This window comes from Bufo gargarizans, chromosome 4 (genome assembly GCF_014858855.1).
Source record: "Bufo gargarizans isolate SCDJY-AF-19 chromosome 4, ASM1485885v1, whole genome shotgun sequence".
NCBI lineage: Eukaryota > Metazoa > Chordata > Amphibia > Anura > Bufonidae > Bufo > Bufo gargarizans.
Genome location: NC_058083.1, coordinates 194,269,327 through 194,287,551, shown reverse-complemented (window position 1 = coordinate 194,287,551; position 18,225 = coordinate 194,269,327). Strand labels below are relative to the sequence as shown.

The following is an 18,225-nucleotide window of genomic DNA, read 5'->3' as shown; positions in this document are numbered from 1 at the left end:
GAAGTCGTGTGAGAGTTTTTTGGAATAAACTTTGGGCTTCAATTCTACGACTTTAAAAACAGGAATCCAAAGTCAGCTTCAGTACCAAGGTACCAACCAGTACCAAAGCCGATTTCAGATTCCTTATCTAAAATGTTTTTAAAGTCGTAGAATCGAAGCCCAATGTTATTCACTGAAGTGTGACAGGTCTCCGTACAGCATTAAAACAAATTTTTTGAACAAATCGACTTCGCATCTTGGATCTGAAGCTCAATTTGCTTACCCCTAGTTACAGGACCATACAGTTGCTCATCAGAACTCAGCTTTCAGTTCGCTAGCATTGGTAAGGATATGTAGGAGCAGGATATTTTGTGTAGAGAAAAAGAGAGATAAGTAACATATTTAATGGGCATTAATGCAGTTCTATAAGTTTAGGGGAAGGAGAATGGGACTGAGCATGATAAGCAGGGAAAGATAACAGTCCCTTTACGAGACAGATTGCCAGGGATTTTAAGAGTCAGTCTTCCACCAATCAAATATTAATGGCCTATTATAAAGCCAGCGATAGTAATCCTAGAAACCCCCCTTTAAACCTCTTATACACAGAAGGTTTCTTTTGCATAGCCATAGCTTTACTGTAATCAGCAATTCAGAAAATAAAAATGTAATGCAGTTGGGCCATGAAGAAAGACCCCTTTTCATATGGCCTATTTTGGCAAGAGTTCTGACTTGGAACCCCCGCCTCTCCCACTCACCCTCAATCTTAAGCAGAGTGAAGAGACAAAAATAAAGAATAGTCTCAGCCTGTCTGACCTTTCCTGAAATGAATGACCACCATGTGATAGCCAGCCACTGCTAACCCTGGTGATAAGAATTGATCCCTATTGATTTCTGAAGCTGGAACTTCTGCAAAACAGCTGATCGGCAGGGTTGCAGTGTGTCGGACCAATCAGATATTGATGATCTATCCTGAGGACAGGCAATCAATAGTAAAATCCTGGAATACTCCTTTAATTTGATGTCTCGATGAGACTTTCCGCTTTAAGTAGTCTACTTTGATGGTCTGTGTCTATATTTATTATTTGCTAATTCTTTCCTAATAATTAATCCAATAAAGAGTATACAATGCTAAACAGTGTGTGACATCGTGTACTACCAAGTCTATGATTGTGACAAAGCAAGAAAATTCCACACTAGAAACATATTGAGTATTTATAAAAGTGACACTCTGGTTCTGGAAAAGAACAGGACACTTACCTAATGCCCACCATTTCATCTTTTTCTCTGCAGATTCATTGGTTCCCAGACTTCTCTTTTTCCATCCATTATGGCCAAATCGCTTATCAGACTGATAAGGTAAACCAAGACACTTCCTGCTGCCCTTGGATTGGCCAGCACTGCTCACATGAACAGTGCTGGCCAATCGAAGAGCACGGTTGAACAAGTAGGAAGTGTCTTGGGCTACCAAATGTACAGTGTGCATCAGACAGTCTCAGAAGTGATGCCACCATCTTGGATGGCAGAAGAGGAGAAAAAGAAAAAACGGATCTGCAGTAGAAAATACAAAAAGGAGGGCACCATGTAAGTGTTCTGTTCATTCCCCAGTTAATGCAAATGTTTTTTCTTGAACCGGAGGATTGCTTTAAACCCAATTTCCACAATGAAATGTGATGGTAATTACTTTCAGTAATGGAAGATTATGATTGAATGGTACACAGAAGGCAAGTGATATTTTATAGTGAAGGCGATTTACATCATATTGTAATGCATCATATTGTAATTTAGTATATTAGGAGAGGATGATGACACCTGTAATGAGGTCTAGCAGAGACATATGCTAGGAAGCATAGAGGACAATGATATAATTGGTGATAATATGAGATAAAGTGAAAGAAGACGGTGTCATCAATTCAATATTACAAGTACGTAAGGGTATAATGTTGGGGAGTGAATCATAGCTGCATTTCATTCCCTATTGCAAACTTTATTTGGTTTTGGTAGATTTTCTTTGATTTGATGGCATTACTTTAATAAGATCAAATATCGACTTCGATTTTATACCATGGATATGCTGACTCCTAGAAGCTTACTACCTATAGAGGTCACTTGTAAATTCACAGCCCATCATCAATGTAAAGATGGGATGTGGGGCAGATGTATGAAAACCATCTAAAAGAAAAGCAGTCTTAGCTATAGCAGCCAATCACACTGCACCTTTCATTTATCAACAGCAGACTACAAAATAAAAGGTCTTCTGTGATTGGTCTCACATTATTGTTTTTCTTTGAAACAATGGCTATGTATTATAGTGGCACCAGCTCAATGGATAATTTTATTTTAACATCACCTCCATCTAACATCTGTTAACATTATCCCCTTATGTAATTGTAATCTGAAATTTTACAATTATCATTTTTATTTCACATGACCTATAGATCAAAGAAAGAATAAGAATGCTATAAATAATGGATAACTGTCCTTTTATGACCACCGCAGTCATATCTTCTTTTCTTATGGTGTGCAATAGTCAGCAAAGCAGAGAGACATAATGGAATTTTACTGTATTTGTAATAACTGTGAAGGTCATTTACTATCAGAAATACGCCTATATCTCCTATGTACCAGAATATAGCTGTTGTGGAGCTGCTCCTGTGGGCGGGAGTGTAATTGCTGTGGTGCTGCTCCTGTGTACGGGGGTATAGCTACTGAGGTGCTGCCCCCTGTGTACGGGAGCGTTACTACTATAATACTGCCTCCTATGTATAGGGATTTGACTCCTAATCTTCTCATGTGTGTTTTTTCCTCATGTCTGTTAGTCTCGCTTGTTTTTATGTGTCCATTCCCCCTTATATGTTTTTATTACTATTGTATCTGATTGCTTTTGTCTGATGCCATCTGCGTATGGCGTCTGTCATACTATTGCACTGTTTTTCTTTTTGCTATCTCAATAAAAAGAGATTTGGTTAAGAAATACGCCTATATTAGGCATATTTCTGGCACAGATTGCGGGGCAAAGGGTATTTGCACCGCAATCTGCAAATTTTCCCTGCTTACTCCAAATCTAAAAAAGTGGGAGTCGCATTGGATCGTGGAAGGGGACAGTCAAGCCTGTCTCACTCATCATTTTCTACCCCTGTTTTTGGTCTAGAAAATGGTCTAAATTTAAGCCAGAAGGGTGGCTTACACATAGACCGGTGGTGAATACGCCTGTTATGTAAAGGCTGGCGTCTCTACATAATTTTTGTGGATCCACTGCCAGCTAAAGGGCTAATTAAGCGTCTAAAACGCCAATCTTAATAAATGACCCCCTGTGAGTATATTCATGTAGTAAAAAACACAAGATTGACGTAGTTTAGTTAATATATAACATAGCGTTAGACATGGAGGTGAAAACAAATGCAGATAAGAAAAAACATATTTGGCACATTAAAGGGTTTCTACCATCAGAATTACTGTTATGTAGCTGACTGACATTAGTGATGTGCTAATGTCAGCATTACATAACAGTGTGTTTTTGACATTTGTCCCTGCAGCCGTTTAGCTAAAATACACGATTTTACAATATGCTAATGAGCCTCTAGGTGCTATGTGGGCGTAGATTCAGCACCTAGAGGCTCGGTCTACTCACCCTTTATCCCGCCCAGGTCCTCCGTTCTGCCTGCCCCGCTCCTCTTGATTCATGTCCAAGTTCCATGCATCGTTGAGTAAATCCAGCTCCTGCGTCGTTCATTTCTGTATTCGGCGCAGGCGCAGCGAGTGAAGGCAGCGCTCCTGGTGCCGGCTTCCTCACTGTGACATAGTCAGCACAGGTGCAGTGAGGAATCCAGCAACAGGAATGCGGCCTTCATTCACTGCGCCTGCGCCGAATACAGAAGTAAACGAATCAATCAAGAGGAGCGGGGCGGGCAGAACGGAGGACCTGGGCAGGTTAAAGGGTGAGTAGACCGAGCCTCTAGGTGCTAAATCTACTCCCACATAGCACCTAGAGGCTCATATTGTAAAAGTGTGTATTTTAGCAGAACGGCTGCAGGGACAAATGTAAAAACTCTAATGTCAGTCAGCTACATAACAGTAATTCTGATGGTAGAAACCCTTTAACAACTGTATAAAATAGAACATTTCAGGCAATGACAGATTAGTGCTATAGGTATTGGCCCAGATTTACTGATGTGTCTGTGCCGAGAATCTTTCTAAAAAGTGCAGAAATTGAAGCAACTAAGGTCTCTAGTTTCTACACTTTTTCCTGACTTGCTTGAAAAGAGGTGAGGCTTGGCAGAAAGGGTTGGGTTTTCATTGGGAAATCGAACGTGCCCTAAGATGCAGCTTTTTGCTAAAAAATGTGCCACCAATAGTTGATATAGAGTCACTAGATTTATCATCCAGCCTGAGTCCCTGTGATAAATCTGGTCCAAGTTGAGACCACCTCTCTAAGTTTAAGTCATTTACAGGATTATTACATCTTATGATCTCATTTTGGGGAATTTTTAAATGTGTTTTAGTGAAATGGATCTAATATATTAGCATAGATATGAGCTACAATATATGCCCCTTCCCACCAGGCCCCGTCAACTTTAACAGCGGTCAGAATGTTGAAAAACCAACACCAAAAAGTCAAAAAATGTTGCACAAATTATGCTTGCACAAAAGTTTTAAACTTTTTTACACCACATGGGTTGATAAATTCCCCCATTAAGTGAAAGCAAGGACAACATGGTCACATCTGTCTTTATGAGTTTAATTTACATACGTCTAATTATGACTATAGCAACTGTGACGATGCACGTGGCACAACGTTCTCATCAGTATAAAACTGAAGAAAATTCTAAATATGTTCAAATAACCTTTTTTTCCCCAAAGATGGTGATGTCCAGTGCATTAAGGACAGCCATTCAGACAGCCATTTTGTATCTGGACCTCTGTATAGAGTCTGGATGTGACATTTTTTTTTTTTTTTTAAGAACCCGTTTTTTTGAATGACAGAAAATGGACAAGAATTGAGCATACTGTGAGCTTCTCAGTACTGACCAACAGTCTGTGTGAAAAGCTGACATCTGAATTTCACCACTTACTTTAATGCTATTTGGGTGCAGTCAGAACAGCACATAAAAAAACGAATATAGAACGGAAGAAAGTAGCGGCACTCACCGGTGTGTAGTCAAAAAGATATGCAGCTTTATTTAATCCAGGGTTACATCAGGCAGGGGGCAGACGATTCAAGACACGCATTGATCAGCACTCTGATTCGCTGATCAATGCGTGTCTTGAACCGTCTGCCCCCTGCCTGATGTAACCCTGGATTAAATAAAGCTGAATATCTTTTTGACTACACACCGGTGAGTGCCGCTACTTTCTTCCGTTCTATATTACCTTCTACTTGCATCGCATCTGCATAGCTGAGCACCGCCGTTTGTGTGTGTGTCCTCCTTAGCCACGTACAGCACTGGATTCTAGTGCACTGACCCGCTGCGAGTGGTGCCGCCCCCTACCTTACCTTGCCACATAAAAAAAACTGATGGAAAAAACTTCTGTGGAAATTAGGCCTGATCTGCTCCAAATACAGAAGGCACAGTAGAAGACTCATGGTGGTTACCATTTCTGCAACATATCATTCTCTCATATAAATTCCTTAAAAATGCTTAGAACGTTTTTATTCTGCAAATAAACAAAGTGGGATTTTTGGATGTACTGTACATACACTATCACCAATATTTATATTTTCTTTGCATGAGAGCGCTGCAGTCTATCCTTCTTAGATATGATGGGCTGTCATACCTTGCATTACATGGGTGCAAAGAATGTGTTTACCATCAGTGGATATGTACGGTAGGAAACTAAGCCCATTCTGACTGTAAAGTGCTCAATAGGCACAAAGGTTTGAGTGGGTGCCAGTGGCTCAGTAACCAGTCTTTGCATGTTCAAGTCCTACTAATGGTCCTTTTGCTGTCAACTACCATATCTATTGTGAAATGTAAAGGCTTCATGGTTGGTTATCGATGGTGTCACTTTCTGCTGTCACTTACATGAACCATCCTTTATTTTAGGTTTCTAGTGTCCAAGTAGATTATTTTACCTCTGAGTTGAAGATAAAATACTCCATCTTTAACTCTAACGGTCACCGATTGTGGGTGCCCCTGGCCCAAAATCATCTGTGGAAATAAGTCCATAGTGCGATTCTTTAGAAATGGGAAGATCATGAAATATCTATTTTTTTTTTGTTCTTGTCAGAAACTGATCTTCTGTGTACATCATGAACTCAATGAGCCATTCTCTTCAGGGGGTGACAAGGGCTCAGCAACCCTTTGTCAGGTAGTCTAAAAGGCACACTTAGACATTCTTCTCCTGATTTAGACACAAGGAGTATTTGTGCTGTGGTGAAGCTAATATTAGCAAAGCCCTCTATGGATCACCACACAGAACACTTCTGAACCGGGTTCATGGGGGAATTTCTCGGGCAGTGGAATACTCTTCCAAACTCTTCAAACTGAGAGACGCTGCCCATAACCCTAAAATAGAAGCAAAAAAAATAGTTTAAGAAAAAAATTTACACAACAAAACAATAGTGCTCAATTTGTCATTTAAATCTTTGGAATTGCTCTGAAGCTTGCAGAGCTAACCCTAAGTAAAACCATGATTCTCATATTGGCATATAACAATAAACCGTGCCACTCTTCTATCTGTGGTCATCTGTTTCTAGTGACAATGACATAGGACTGAGATGATTAAAATATGGTGCTTTGCTTGAAACCTTTATTGGATTAGTGGGGCTTACCTCACCTAATGATCATTAATAAACACTGATGAATGGAAATTTGCTACAAGTTCACTGGTTTACAGAAGCAACCATTTGATCCAGATTTGTTATGAACAGGTCTCTTTTGATATCTTAGATATTTTGAAAATTTCGTGTGCCCAAGTTCCTACTATGCACGTCTATTTAAAGCAGCATTTAATTCAAACACTTCAATAAGGACAGAAACTAAACAGTGTTAACAGATCAGATGTCTGAAACAAGAACAGTCCATTCAGCCCATATCTTTACTAGTAGAATATATTAGAATTTACACCAGTTTTCTGGTGTAAATTGTTGTAAATGTGTTGAACTATAATTGCGCCACCCTTTCTGCTAAGCTCTAAAAAACCGTGGAGGGTTTTGGAGAATTGTAAAAAATGCAAATTGGTGATTTCTCTGTCCAAGGAAACTGGCGTACAATGTTTGTAAATGTGCCCCATTATTTTCTTTTCCTAGTAGAACTGCAATAAGGAAGAATAAGAGTCATCAAGCTTTATTGCAGGGTCAATCTCCAATTTTGCACATATGCTAATCTTCTCTTTATAACCCTGCTTGATGGCAATCATTGTGGGAATTGAATCATACCAACACATTAGACTATTAAGGGAAAGTCTGATAAACAAGATGCAAGTAGCAATAAAATAATGTGAGTAATCATTGACATTAAAATAAGGATGGAGATGACACAATCTGTAACATGCGATCAGTTACAAAAGTCATCAAATCGGTCATTACTGTAATTGCATATTAGTCATACCGGTAATGTTCAGGAGCATGTTTATCAGTCAAGACTTGCAGGTATATAGACTGAGACCTTCTCTTTATACACCAATTCTGAAAAAAAAAAAAAACTTCTTTAAAAAACACATTCATTTTCCCATTTATGATTGCTAGATAAGCACAAACAACATATGCAGTGACCCAGTGATCCACTGATAAATGATCAAAGACAGTGATATATATCTATTGTGATATTTTATGGTTTTATTTAATTCCAAACAGTTTTCTGCTGTTTGTATGCACTGTGAGGCTGAATTATAAGGTTCATTTTCATCCCCCCTAGAAAAAGTCTCCAGAAAAGGGTGGGCCTCAACCCGTAGGCTTGACTCTTTCCTTTGTAGTGAGCGAATATGAATCAGCTAGTTGAAATGTAAGCAACTTCCAGCTATCTGTAGTCCTGTATAGCATATACATTCAATATTTTGGGACCAAGGGTGGACTGCAGGGAAGTCACAAGACTGACGGTAGAAAAGAACTACTAAGAAGGTTGAGCAGCCATAACCAGATGGTGTGTGGGGGAATCTGTAAAGGTAACACACAAAGCTATAGACTTCACAACACTTGGCCAGATCTAAAGGTCATGGCCCATACCCAGAATTGAAGCACTCGTTCAGGTATAGTTTAAAGGCTTCCAGCCCCTGTTCGTATACCTTCAGTCTGTGCCACTAAAGAAAATGCAGATTGTGTTTGTGATTTGTGACATACACCTCGGATGAATTTGGAAGTATAGAACAGTTATTTGAATGTGCTTCTCTGCAGGGAGCTTGTGAAGTTGACCCAGTAATTCAGACTCAGCAATGTTTGTAACTGCTCAAGGACTGTGCCTCTATTTTATGGGAGATTGCCTGAAGCTTTAGTAAAGACTTTGGGCATCATTTATCAAAACTGCCTAACACTAAAACTTAGTTGCTCATAGCAACCGATGAGAGCCTAACTTTCATTTCCTAAAGAGCTCTGAAAAAAGTAAAAGTTGAGCTCTAATTGGTTGCTATGGGCAGCTAAGATAGGGTTTTAGGCAGGGTTTGTATGGACAGTTTTGATAAATGAGGCCCTCTGTGTTTACTTGTTCAAATGGCTACTTGTTTAATTTTTTACTATTTTGAGCTTTGCACCTCAGACTTTACTATAGTCCAACAGTAGCATAACTTAGCTATAAGTTATGCTACTATTGGACCAGTGTACAATAAAGAGTAAGTTCTATATCACTGGTGTGCTGGATTTGGTTTGACTTTTCAACAGGCAGGAGATCTCTACCAGAGCGCACCCCAGGGAAATTATTGTCATCAGGTGTGCCCACTTCTCAATGTTCAAGGCCCAAGGGAGCGCTGGAGCAGGAGAGCCAACACCATAAGGTCATCATCCTCACACTACTGCCACTCATCCCTGACACAATTTATCTGGTCCACTGAATGTGTAATAAGATGTAGTCACAGAATACACCTTACCAGCAGTGAAAGCATACCTCTAACAAAGGGGCAGAAGCACTCAGCTGAGCGTTGCGCCCTTTGGTTGTGTGTTAGGCGCTGCTCAGTTCTCCTCAGAGAAGCAGGATTTGTGGTGTATAGGCTTATAGAAAGTAGGCTGTATACTACTCTGCTTGCATACCAAAAAGAACGTTTCTGCCCTTTCATCTCAGTGAGAGGTGGGTGTCTTAGCATTCGTAACCTCATCAATTGAACATTCTGAATGTCACTATGGCATTTTAAAAGTTTTCTGAAACTGGAGTGCACTTTAAAGGAGTTTTCCAGGACGTAGAAACTGACAACCTATCCTGAGGATAGGTCATCGATATCAGGTAGTTGAGGTCTAACACTCGGCACCCCCACTAATCAGCTATTTCAGGCAGCCACTGGTGTCAGAAAACATACCGTGGATGGAGACAGAAGCTCCACTGTTTAGTGTCTTACTGGGGTACTGCATCTTATCTCCTATCCAAGGAAAAGGGAGCTAAGCTCCAGTATGCTGGAACTGGGAATTATACAGTGGATGGAGCATTCCATCCACTGAATAGTTTCTGGCAGCTGCCAAAAGAGTTGATTGGTGGGAATGCTGGGTGTTGTATCCCCACTGAGCTGACTATTGATGACCTATCCTGAAGATACTGTAGGTCATCAATATACCAAGTCCCGGAGAGCCACTATAATCTACTTACAATTGTTATGGTGAAATTGTCATAAAAGCTGAGAAAAGACCAAACCATTGATAATACAAAATATCCCCCAATATTTCCCAGTGGCCCAGTAACATTATGTCTTCTTGTCCATCTAGGTTACATTCACACGGCAGATTTCGCCGCCCCAAAATTCTCTGCATACTGAGTGGTGGTTTCTGATGTGGTTTCACTATGGATGCCACAGACTTGCCCGCGGTTTAGCCCCATTCAATTAAACTAAATCGCAAATGGACACGTGCCTTGGCTTTCAGCAGCATTCATCCGGCACTGCACCAAGATGGGACATATCCCTTGTTCGCATGGTTGCGTTTTGAAACCAAAGACACTAGAATTTTGGCATGGAGTCTGTGCCAAAATTCCAGCGGGATAAAATGCTGTGTGAATTGGTCCCTAGACTTTAAATCAGTGCACTGTTATTAGGGTTAGGAGTTAAGCTAAAATCCAGAAAGTAAAAAAGTGTTTGATTATCACAACGTTAGCACAAAACACCCCAGTGCCATAGCATGGCTATTAATCTGTGGCCTAAATAAGTCTTAATTTATTACTTCATTTAAAAATAAATAAAAACGTGCATGTACGTACAGTGCCATATTAAAATCTTGATTCAAGAGAACACAATCCTTATAATAAATATATGGAACATGAACATTGTGTTCATGTATTCTTAGTCACTTAATCTAGATGGCTGCAGTCCAACCAGACATTCATAAGTGCTCAATAATGGCTTATGTGCAGAGGGCTGAAGCTTAAGGATCGCTAATTAAAATACACAAACATGTTTTGCCTAATTAGGGTCCTCAGGGGAATGAAGCTAATGAGGAACTGATTGTTTGGATTTACATTTGATTTCATCAATATGGTATAAACTGCTCGCAAATCACAACTTCCGTAAACTTCCAAAAGTACACCAACAAACCACAAAGTTGTCAACAGTCCTAAATTTGCAGGGACTGTCTTTAATTTTCAGAGAGTGTCCCTGAAAATTCAGGCTATCCTGGTATACAAATTGGTATGGCATATGTAAGTACCCTGAAATGGGGGTCCTGTATGGTTGGGGGCCATCCCTGGGGTGTGTTTTTGTCCCTAATTTACTAGCTGCTTTGTATGATTCAGGATTTAATCTGTCAAGTGTCTTTTCCAGTGGCGAAGCTAGAAATGACTGGGCCCCACAGCAACTTTTTGAATGGGGCCCCCCTCCCCCAGTAATTTTTTCGCAACGCCCTTCCATTCATGCCGCCCCCATTCCTGTGGCTAGTAAAGATCGCTCCCTCAGACCAGGCCCGGCAGCTGTTCCATCCGTCCTGTATATAATTTCATTGTGTAATACTGTTGAGGGGGCCCTGACAAAATATTTTAGTCCTCCTCTTTCTGGATGGGCCCCCGTCTGGGTCAGGGCCCCAAAGCAGCTGCTTCCCCTGCTTCCCCTATAGTTACGCCCCTGTTTTTTTCCATACTAAGGCGCCTGCCTAAATACCTCAGTTCACTGCACATGACATAAAATTTTGGATACACTGGGATTGGGATTGATACACTAGATTAGGTAGATTTGCTGTTGTGGATTTGCATATGGCAAATCTGCAGCATTTTACAACAGTTGTGGTAATCCAGTAAAATGTATGTGATTTTTACCAAATCTTAATCTACACACTACTGGGGAAAAAAAATCACACTCTAAATTGACCTGCAGGGCCGATTTTAAGTCTACAGCATGTCAATTTATGCTGCAGATTTCCACTGTGGATTTCACCCAATTTTTCTGCAGCAAATTTTGTCCCACATGGATGTATCTGTAGTCCAGCAGATATACTTGCTGCTAGCACACATGCCTAAGAAGGTCATCTAATTGCCATTTGAAATGGATTTTAGAGGTGCTCACAATAAACTGCACATGCCCGACCAATTAGACTATAACAGTAGTGCTGCAGCTATCGATTATTTTAGTAATCAAGTAATCTATCGATTAATCCAACGATTATTCGAGTACTCTAATAAGAAAAAACTAATGAAAAATAAAGTTTTCCTTTATAAAATGTCATCAGACCCATGTGCCATCGGCTTCCCCCCCAGTGCCATCAGTCCTTTGTGCCATCCGCTCTCCCCATGCCATCAGCTCAACCTCCCCACCCGGTTGCCATCAGCTTAACTGTGCCATCAGCTGTAGGAATAAATAAAACTGATGCAGCATAAGTCTTCCTGCAGTCTCTTCTATTAATTGTTTTTAGCAAAACTGTCCCTAGCGCATGAGCAGTACCCACATCTCTCCCAATGCTCAGCTCACAGTGAAATGGTGGGGGCCGTGCAGAATGGGGGTTTTATAGTACTCAGCTATCCCCTGTGATGTCAAAGCTAGGCAATCTGCAGATTGGATGGCTGCCTGGCATTATGGGTGATCTCGCGTTACTTTCACTTTGTAACACATTTTAGGAAAAACTAATTTGTTACCACAAAGCACGAGGGAATTCGGATTCATTGTGAATCGAAGTTTTCCAAAACTTTGGACTGAATTCAGCTTTGAATGTTTTGTTTTGCTCAACACTACTGTGCTGACTCACTCCTTTTCTAAAAAGTGCGTGTTACTCTATCGTAACACTATAAACTCCTTTTTCGACCTTCCGGCTGATGATTGGCAGTTCATTCCTCAGTTTTCTCTTAGAAAAAAATAAAAGTGAGTGGGGAGTCCATGAGCTCATGAATAACTATGACTCTTTTCCAGGGCCGGCCTGGGGTGATTATAGAGCTGGTTTTCCAAAACACTTAATATTAGCTCATGACAGATCACCATTGGAGGCAGCATAAAGTTGATGACAATTTCCCTTTTTCCCCCCAAAATGTAAACAAAGACACAACCTCAGTGGAAGGCTGAAGAAATACATTGTATTTGTTCCTGACCTGTGCAAATGCAATGAAAAACAGCTGATCATGAGTGTATTTTAGGCGGGGTAGTGGGCGTTCTGGTCCATTTTCTCTAACCCACTTCTGGTATGCCTGAAAAACAATAATTCAAGAAGTACCTATGAGAATTAGAAAACCCATGCTATAAAGTACACATAAAAAAGAACATATATTTACAGAATAAGCTGATTCATTTGTACTGTGCCGCCCAAATACCTTGTTCAGGAGTACCCTGGCACTGAGCAACTGGATATCCCAGATTTTCGGCTCAATGCCCTAGATCTTTGAGTAACTACCACTTACAACTGCATCTGCATAATCAGGACTCAGGTAATTACTATGTCAGGACAACTGTCACCTTCCTATCTGACATTTTTGGACAGGGCTGATGTATCTATAGATACAGGTTTAGACTACTTTCATATCTATGTTTTTTCTGGATCCGTGATGGATCAGCAAAAGTGCTTCCGTCTGCACGGATCCGGTTGTATTATCTCTAAAATAGCCATGACGGATCCATCTCTAAAACCATTGTAAGTCAAAGGGTGACGGATCCGATTTCTTCTGTGTCCTAGCAAACTAATCCGTCTCTATTTACTTACATCCTAGGACGCACTCAGAAATGCTGCTTACTGCGCTTTTGTGTGCGTCATGGGAACACAATGAAACAGAACGGAATGCATTCTGGTGCACTCCATTCCCTTGACAATGAATAGGGACAAAATTGAAGCGTTTTCCCCCGCTATTGAGATCCTATGACGGATCTCAATAGCAGAAAGGGAAAGCGCAAATGTGTCTAGTCTACAGAGCAGTTAACATTACAACATAATATATGTCCAGCACTCCATTACAGCTGATCAATCTGTTTCTGGTCCCTGCTGCCCAGAGTGTTGATGTCCTATTGCTCTTGATGTGACCACTGCAGCCAATAACTGGCATCAGCAGTCAAATGTGCATGAACTGCACATGGCCATTAAGGTCAGTAGGTCATGTGTGCATGGACAGCATGTGACTTCAGTGGTCAGTGATTTGCTGCAGCAGTCAAATGAGGTGGAATGGGATATCATTACTTCAGGATGGCAGGGACCGGAAACAGTGGGGATCAGACAGACTGTGTTGGAATGGAAGGTCATTGAAAGGGTATGGCTTATTTTATTATTCTAGAATGTTTCCCCCTCATAGACTTGTTTTATCCAAAATATCTTGGATAACCCCTATTATTGTGCATTTCTTTAAATTAAACTTTGGAAGCCTATTGACTTTTGGGTGCTGTTTGTCGAGGCTTCAAAGGATGAACAGATGGACATTTGACTATAACCACTGAACCTCCCTATCTCATACAGTGAGGTCAATCAAGGGACAATTCGGTATTCATGGTACTTGCCGCTTTAATAATTTACTGTCCAGTCAAACATAAGGAATTTTGATAATAAACCAGATGAATGGCTAACCCTGATCCAAGGGCTAATATTATAAAACATGTCTGCTAGAATAAAGCAGGGTCCAAACATTTTGAGGGCAGCAAAGACTAAGTGTGTTCAGTTTTCCTGCTTCCCTCGGGAAAGCAGAAATACTTGAAATGTTGGCTGTTATTTTTGTCAGGAGTGACAATAAGTGGGTCTGTCACTTCTTTATACTGCCCTTAGTGAGGACAATATACAGGAGTTAATGGGCTCCCTTTACAGCTTATTTAGACTATACATTTAGTCCTTGTATGCACTAAAAGATTCCATAGCCTTTCGGCAAGTGTTTAGCCTGTTTGATGCCTGAAAGCAGTGTGTGTACATGTCAGCTAGTGGAGTGGCATGTTATCAGCCATAATGATGGTGCATTTGGGTTGAAATAGATTAACCTCATGCAGAAATGCCCATGTCATGTGCTGGAGAAGTGCATATGTGACAAAGGAGTTTAACATGCAGGATAATTAATGTGTAAATAAGACTAAAGTTTGAACACATTATGGAAGATCAACTTAAAGGTAGATATATTGAAAACCATATAACATACTCACATAATATGCTAATTTAAGGCCACCCATATCTGCAATATTTTCTCCCAAAGTTAGCCTTCCATTTACCTGAAAAACAGCAAGTCACATTTTGTATACAGAGGTATCAGTGCTTATTTATTTTACATACAGCTACTAACAGATAACTAGTATTCTGAATGATCCAGGATCGGATCCATTTCTCATTTGGTCCTTAACATCACAGAGCAAAATCATAAGACCCAGAACAATGAAACCACAATCATGTTATATGAATAGGTGTTGTGAATTTCTAAGGCAGACGCTAATATTGGAATTTATATTCTGTCTATATTACCCTTATTCTATAATATTAATATACTAGAATTGATCTGTAGGCAAAAAAATTCATAAGGTACAAAATTATGTATAAGATGGTATCTGGCTGTGTGATGATATACCCTACACTGCATTATAAATAAGCCATGAATATACATGGAATATGTTCCCTGGGACAGCATTAATAACTGATTTTATTTAGCTTTTAATGGAAGAGATGCAGCTATGCTGGGAATATAATATTTGTCTTCATGGGTTAGATGTAATACTGATGCTTTATGCATCATCCTCTTATCTCCAGAGTCTTTGTATTCATTCTTTTGTTTGAAGAAGATCCTGATGAATAATTCTAAAATGTAACTAATTTTTTGCTAGTCTGCTGTACACTGCTACAGCAAATTTACTTTATATTTTAGCAAATGACCATAGCCCACTGTTTTGTATTTACTATAGATATCCTTTGCTTTAAAAAATAATCCCAATGTGATGCCCGTAGACAGCTATTGGTGTATGCGGTAGAACCTTGTGTCTCTGATTTGTGTAGTGGCACACATAGATTTTCTCTCTTACAGACTGATATTAAAAAAAATAATCTAAGTTTATATTGAATTAATCATCCACCATTACATCTGCATACAGAGCGCCTACGAGTTTGTAATATAGACGTGTTGAGACTTTGGGTCTGTAATTCTAAAAATCTGGCATCTGCAAAATCTTTTGGGCACCGTATAGCAAGGTATTTTAGTGGTTGTTTCCCTTTTTTATAAATTATTTTATTTTATAGAAAAATACTTACATTTACCATAACAAATCATCATAATCCATATAAAAGCATTTCTCAGACAATAAAATGATCAACATGTAAAACAAAAAATTCCAGCAAAATATCATTATTATCAATAAGGCCCTTAAACCACTTAAAGCCCCTCCCACCTCCCCCCCCCAAAAAAACACCCCCTCTGTCTCGGGAGCCAGCAAGCTAGCAATACGCCCTTAAATGTAAAGTCCGGCTAGATCAAGGGAGACACTCGAACCCAGCACTTCCACCATAGGAAGCATCTAGGACAAGTTTGCCCATGTCTTTCCCATTATAAACTCATCTATTTTCCCTCTGACACATACTTTTCATAATTATTTACCTTATTAGCTAGATTTTTCCATTCCTCGATATCAGGATGTCTGTCAGACCCCCAATTTCTTGCAATAATGACTCTAGCAAGCAATAGCCCTTTCACCCAAGTCAGTTTTACCTTTTTACCTATATTCAAGGGCGGAAAATATCCTAGAACAGCTGTCACAATTTCCAGTGGAAGATTTAGGGCAGTTCTCCTGCTGATTTCATTGAAAATCTTATCCCAATATATCTGAATAATGGGACAGCTCCAAATCAAGTGAATGAAATCTTCTTGTTCCCTTTTACATTTCCAACATCTGGAATCCTGTTTTTTATATATCTTGGAAAGTAATAGCGGAGTGTAATATAATCTGTGAACTATATTAAACTGAATAAGCCTAAAATTCCTAGATAATGATCCCCTTTTTATATTCTTATATATAGTCCTCCAATCCTATGTATTTTTAACGCCAATCTCCTGTGCCCATTTATTCTCAATCTTATACTTAATCATCTGCCCTAATCCCTTCTTAGTTCTTTTATAAATTTGTGCAAAACACATTAGTTGCCTTAAAATAATAACAAAAGTCGGTGAATTCATCATCTTTAATAATAAAATAATGCTTGTTCTTAGTACAAGCAAAAGCATGTTTTAATTGGTGATATCTAAATTTGATAAGTAAATCAAATTCTATGTCAGGGTACAATTCCTCTAAGGATCTAATATTCCCGGATGTGACTAAATGTGTTACTCGTGTAATACCGCAATTTTCCAGAAACTTAAAATCCTCTAATAACATAAATTCCCTAAGACTATTATTACGCCATAAAGGGGTGAACTGTAAAGTGAGTAAAGTTCGAAGAACCATTTAAATTTTGTTCCAGAACAGATGTATCATTCTACTTATGGGGCATTGTTTCCCTCGAATTGCCATGTATCCAGTTTCTAATATACTAAATATATCTCGTTGGGGGCCTGAAAATCCCCCAGTAAAGTTTTGAATAAGACTATGCACCCCACCCAAAATCCATTGGATCTGAGAAGCCATATAATAACCTTGAAAATAGGGGACTGAGAGACCCCCCCCCCCTTCTTCTGCAAGCCAAAGGTATTTCTGTTTGATCCTAACTCTCTTCCTTCCCCAAATTAGATTGTTAATTAATCTTTCCAGAAGGTTAAAAAAGGAGTCCTCGATCCATATTGGGCATGCCAATAATATATATAAAATTTGTAGGAGTAGGATCATTTTGACCAAGGTAATTCTATCTGCTTAGCTGAGCGTAAGCTTCCACCAGACTCTTTATCTTTTACCCTGTTAATCAAGGGGGAAACATTCAATTTGTTAAAAATCCTGAAGCGCGGAGCCTATCTTCAGCCCCAAATATTCGAGCGATTCTGTTGGTTTTAATATCCTGATATCTTTAACGTTATTGGGTACTTCACTATTTAAGGGTAATAGTACCGATTTTGCCCAGTTTACTTCAAAGCCTGAAATAGACCCAAACTTATGAATTATCGTCATTAGATATGGTAAACGTTTTGGGATGAACCTAGTTTGATCAGGGTGGATTAATTTTCCAATAACCTTCTTGAGTCTATTAGCAAGGACTGTGGCACATATTTTATAGTTTGTATTTAACAATGATATCAGCTGATATGCCGCAATTTCCTGCTCATCCTTCCCCTTCCAACCATTCTATATACTTTATGTTCCACTCCTGGTGGCTCCCGAGACAATGCACACCCACCCAAGCAAAACTTTCCCCTCCCTACACCCTGGTCCATAAGGTGAAACAACCTCACAAACCTCTTACAATCCACCACTCCCTCCCATTCCCCCTCCCCACACTACGCCACGATATACTGCATATGTCAGGTACCTATCACCTTATGGTCAAGCCATTCCAAAACCTCTTCAGATCTAACAAAGAAGTGCACCTGGTCCTGATATACAATTCTCAGTTTAGCAGGATATATCATGGAATATTTAATCTTTGCAGATGCCAATCTTTTCATTATCTCTCTGAACTCTCGTTGCTTATTCCATGTTTACCTTGAAAAATCAGGATAAATCTCTATTCTACTACTATTGTACTCTAACACCTGTAGGTCTCTCTTTCTTCTCATTACTAGATCTCTATCCTTAGAGAAAATCATCCTTACCAAAAGTACTCTGGGTAGGCTCCCACTT

General features: G+C 39.6%; 1 protein-coding gene across 2 annotated transcripts in view; it reads right to left on the bottom strand.

Annotated features, from left to right (window-relative positions):
* Positions 1 to 5,407: 5,407 nt before the first annotated feature.
* The window catches only part of ECEL1 (endothelin converting enzyme like 1), a 108,246-nt gene continuing 95,428 nt past the window's right edge, over positions 5,408 to 18,225 (bottom strand). For both annotated transcript variants that reach the window (XM_044291347.1, XM_044291348.1), the window contains 4 exons: positions 14,626 to 14,691; positions 12,612 to 12,707; positions 7,527 to 7,603; positions 5,408 to 6,482 (listed from right to left, as the gene is read on the bottom strand). In XM_044291347.1, coding sequence (XP_044147282.1) covers positions 6,383 to 6,482; positions 7,527 to 7,603; positions 12,612 to 12,707; positions 14,626 to 14,691 — 339 coding nt within the window. In that variant the 3' untranslated portion in view covers positions 5,408 to 6,382. The remainder of the gene's footprint in view (positions 6,483 to 7,526; positions 7,604 to 12,611; positions 12,708 to 14,625; positions 14,692 to 18,225) is intronic.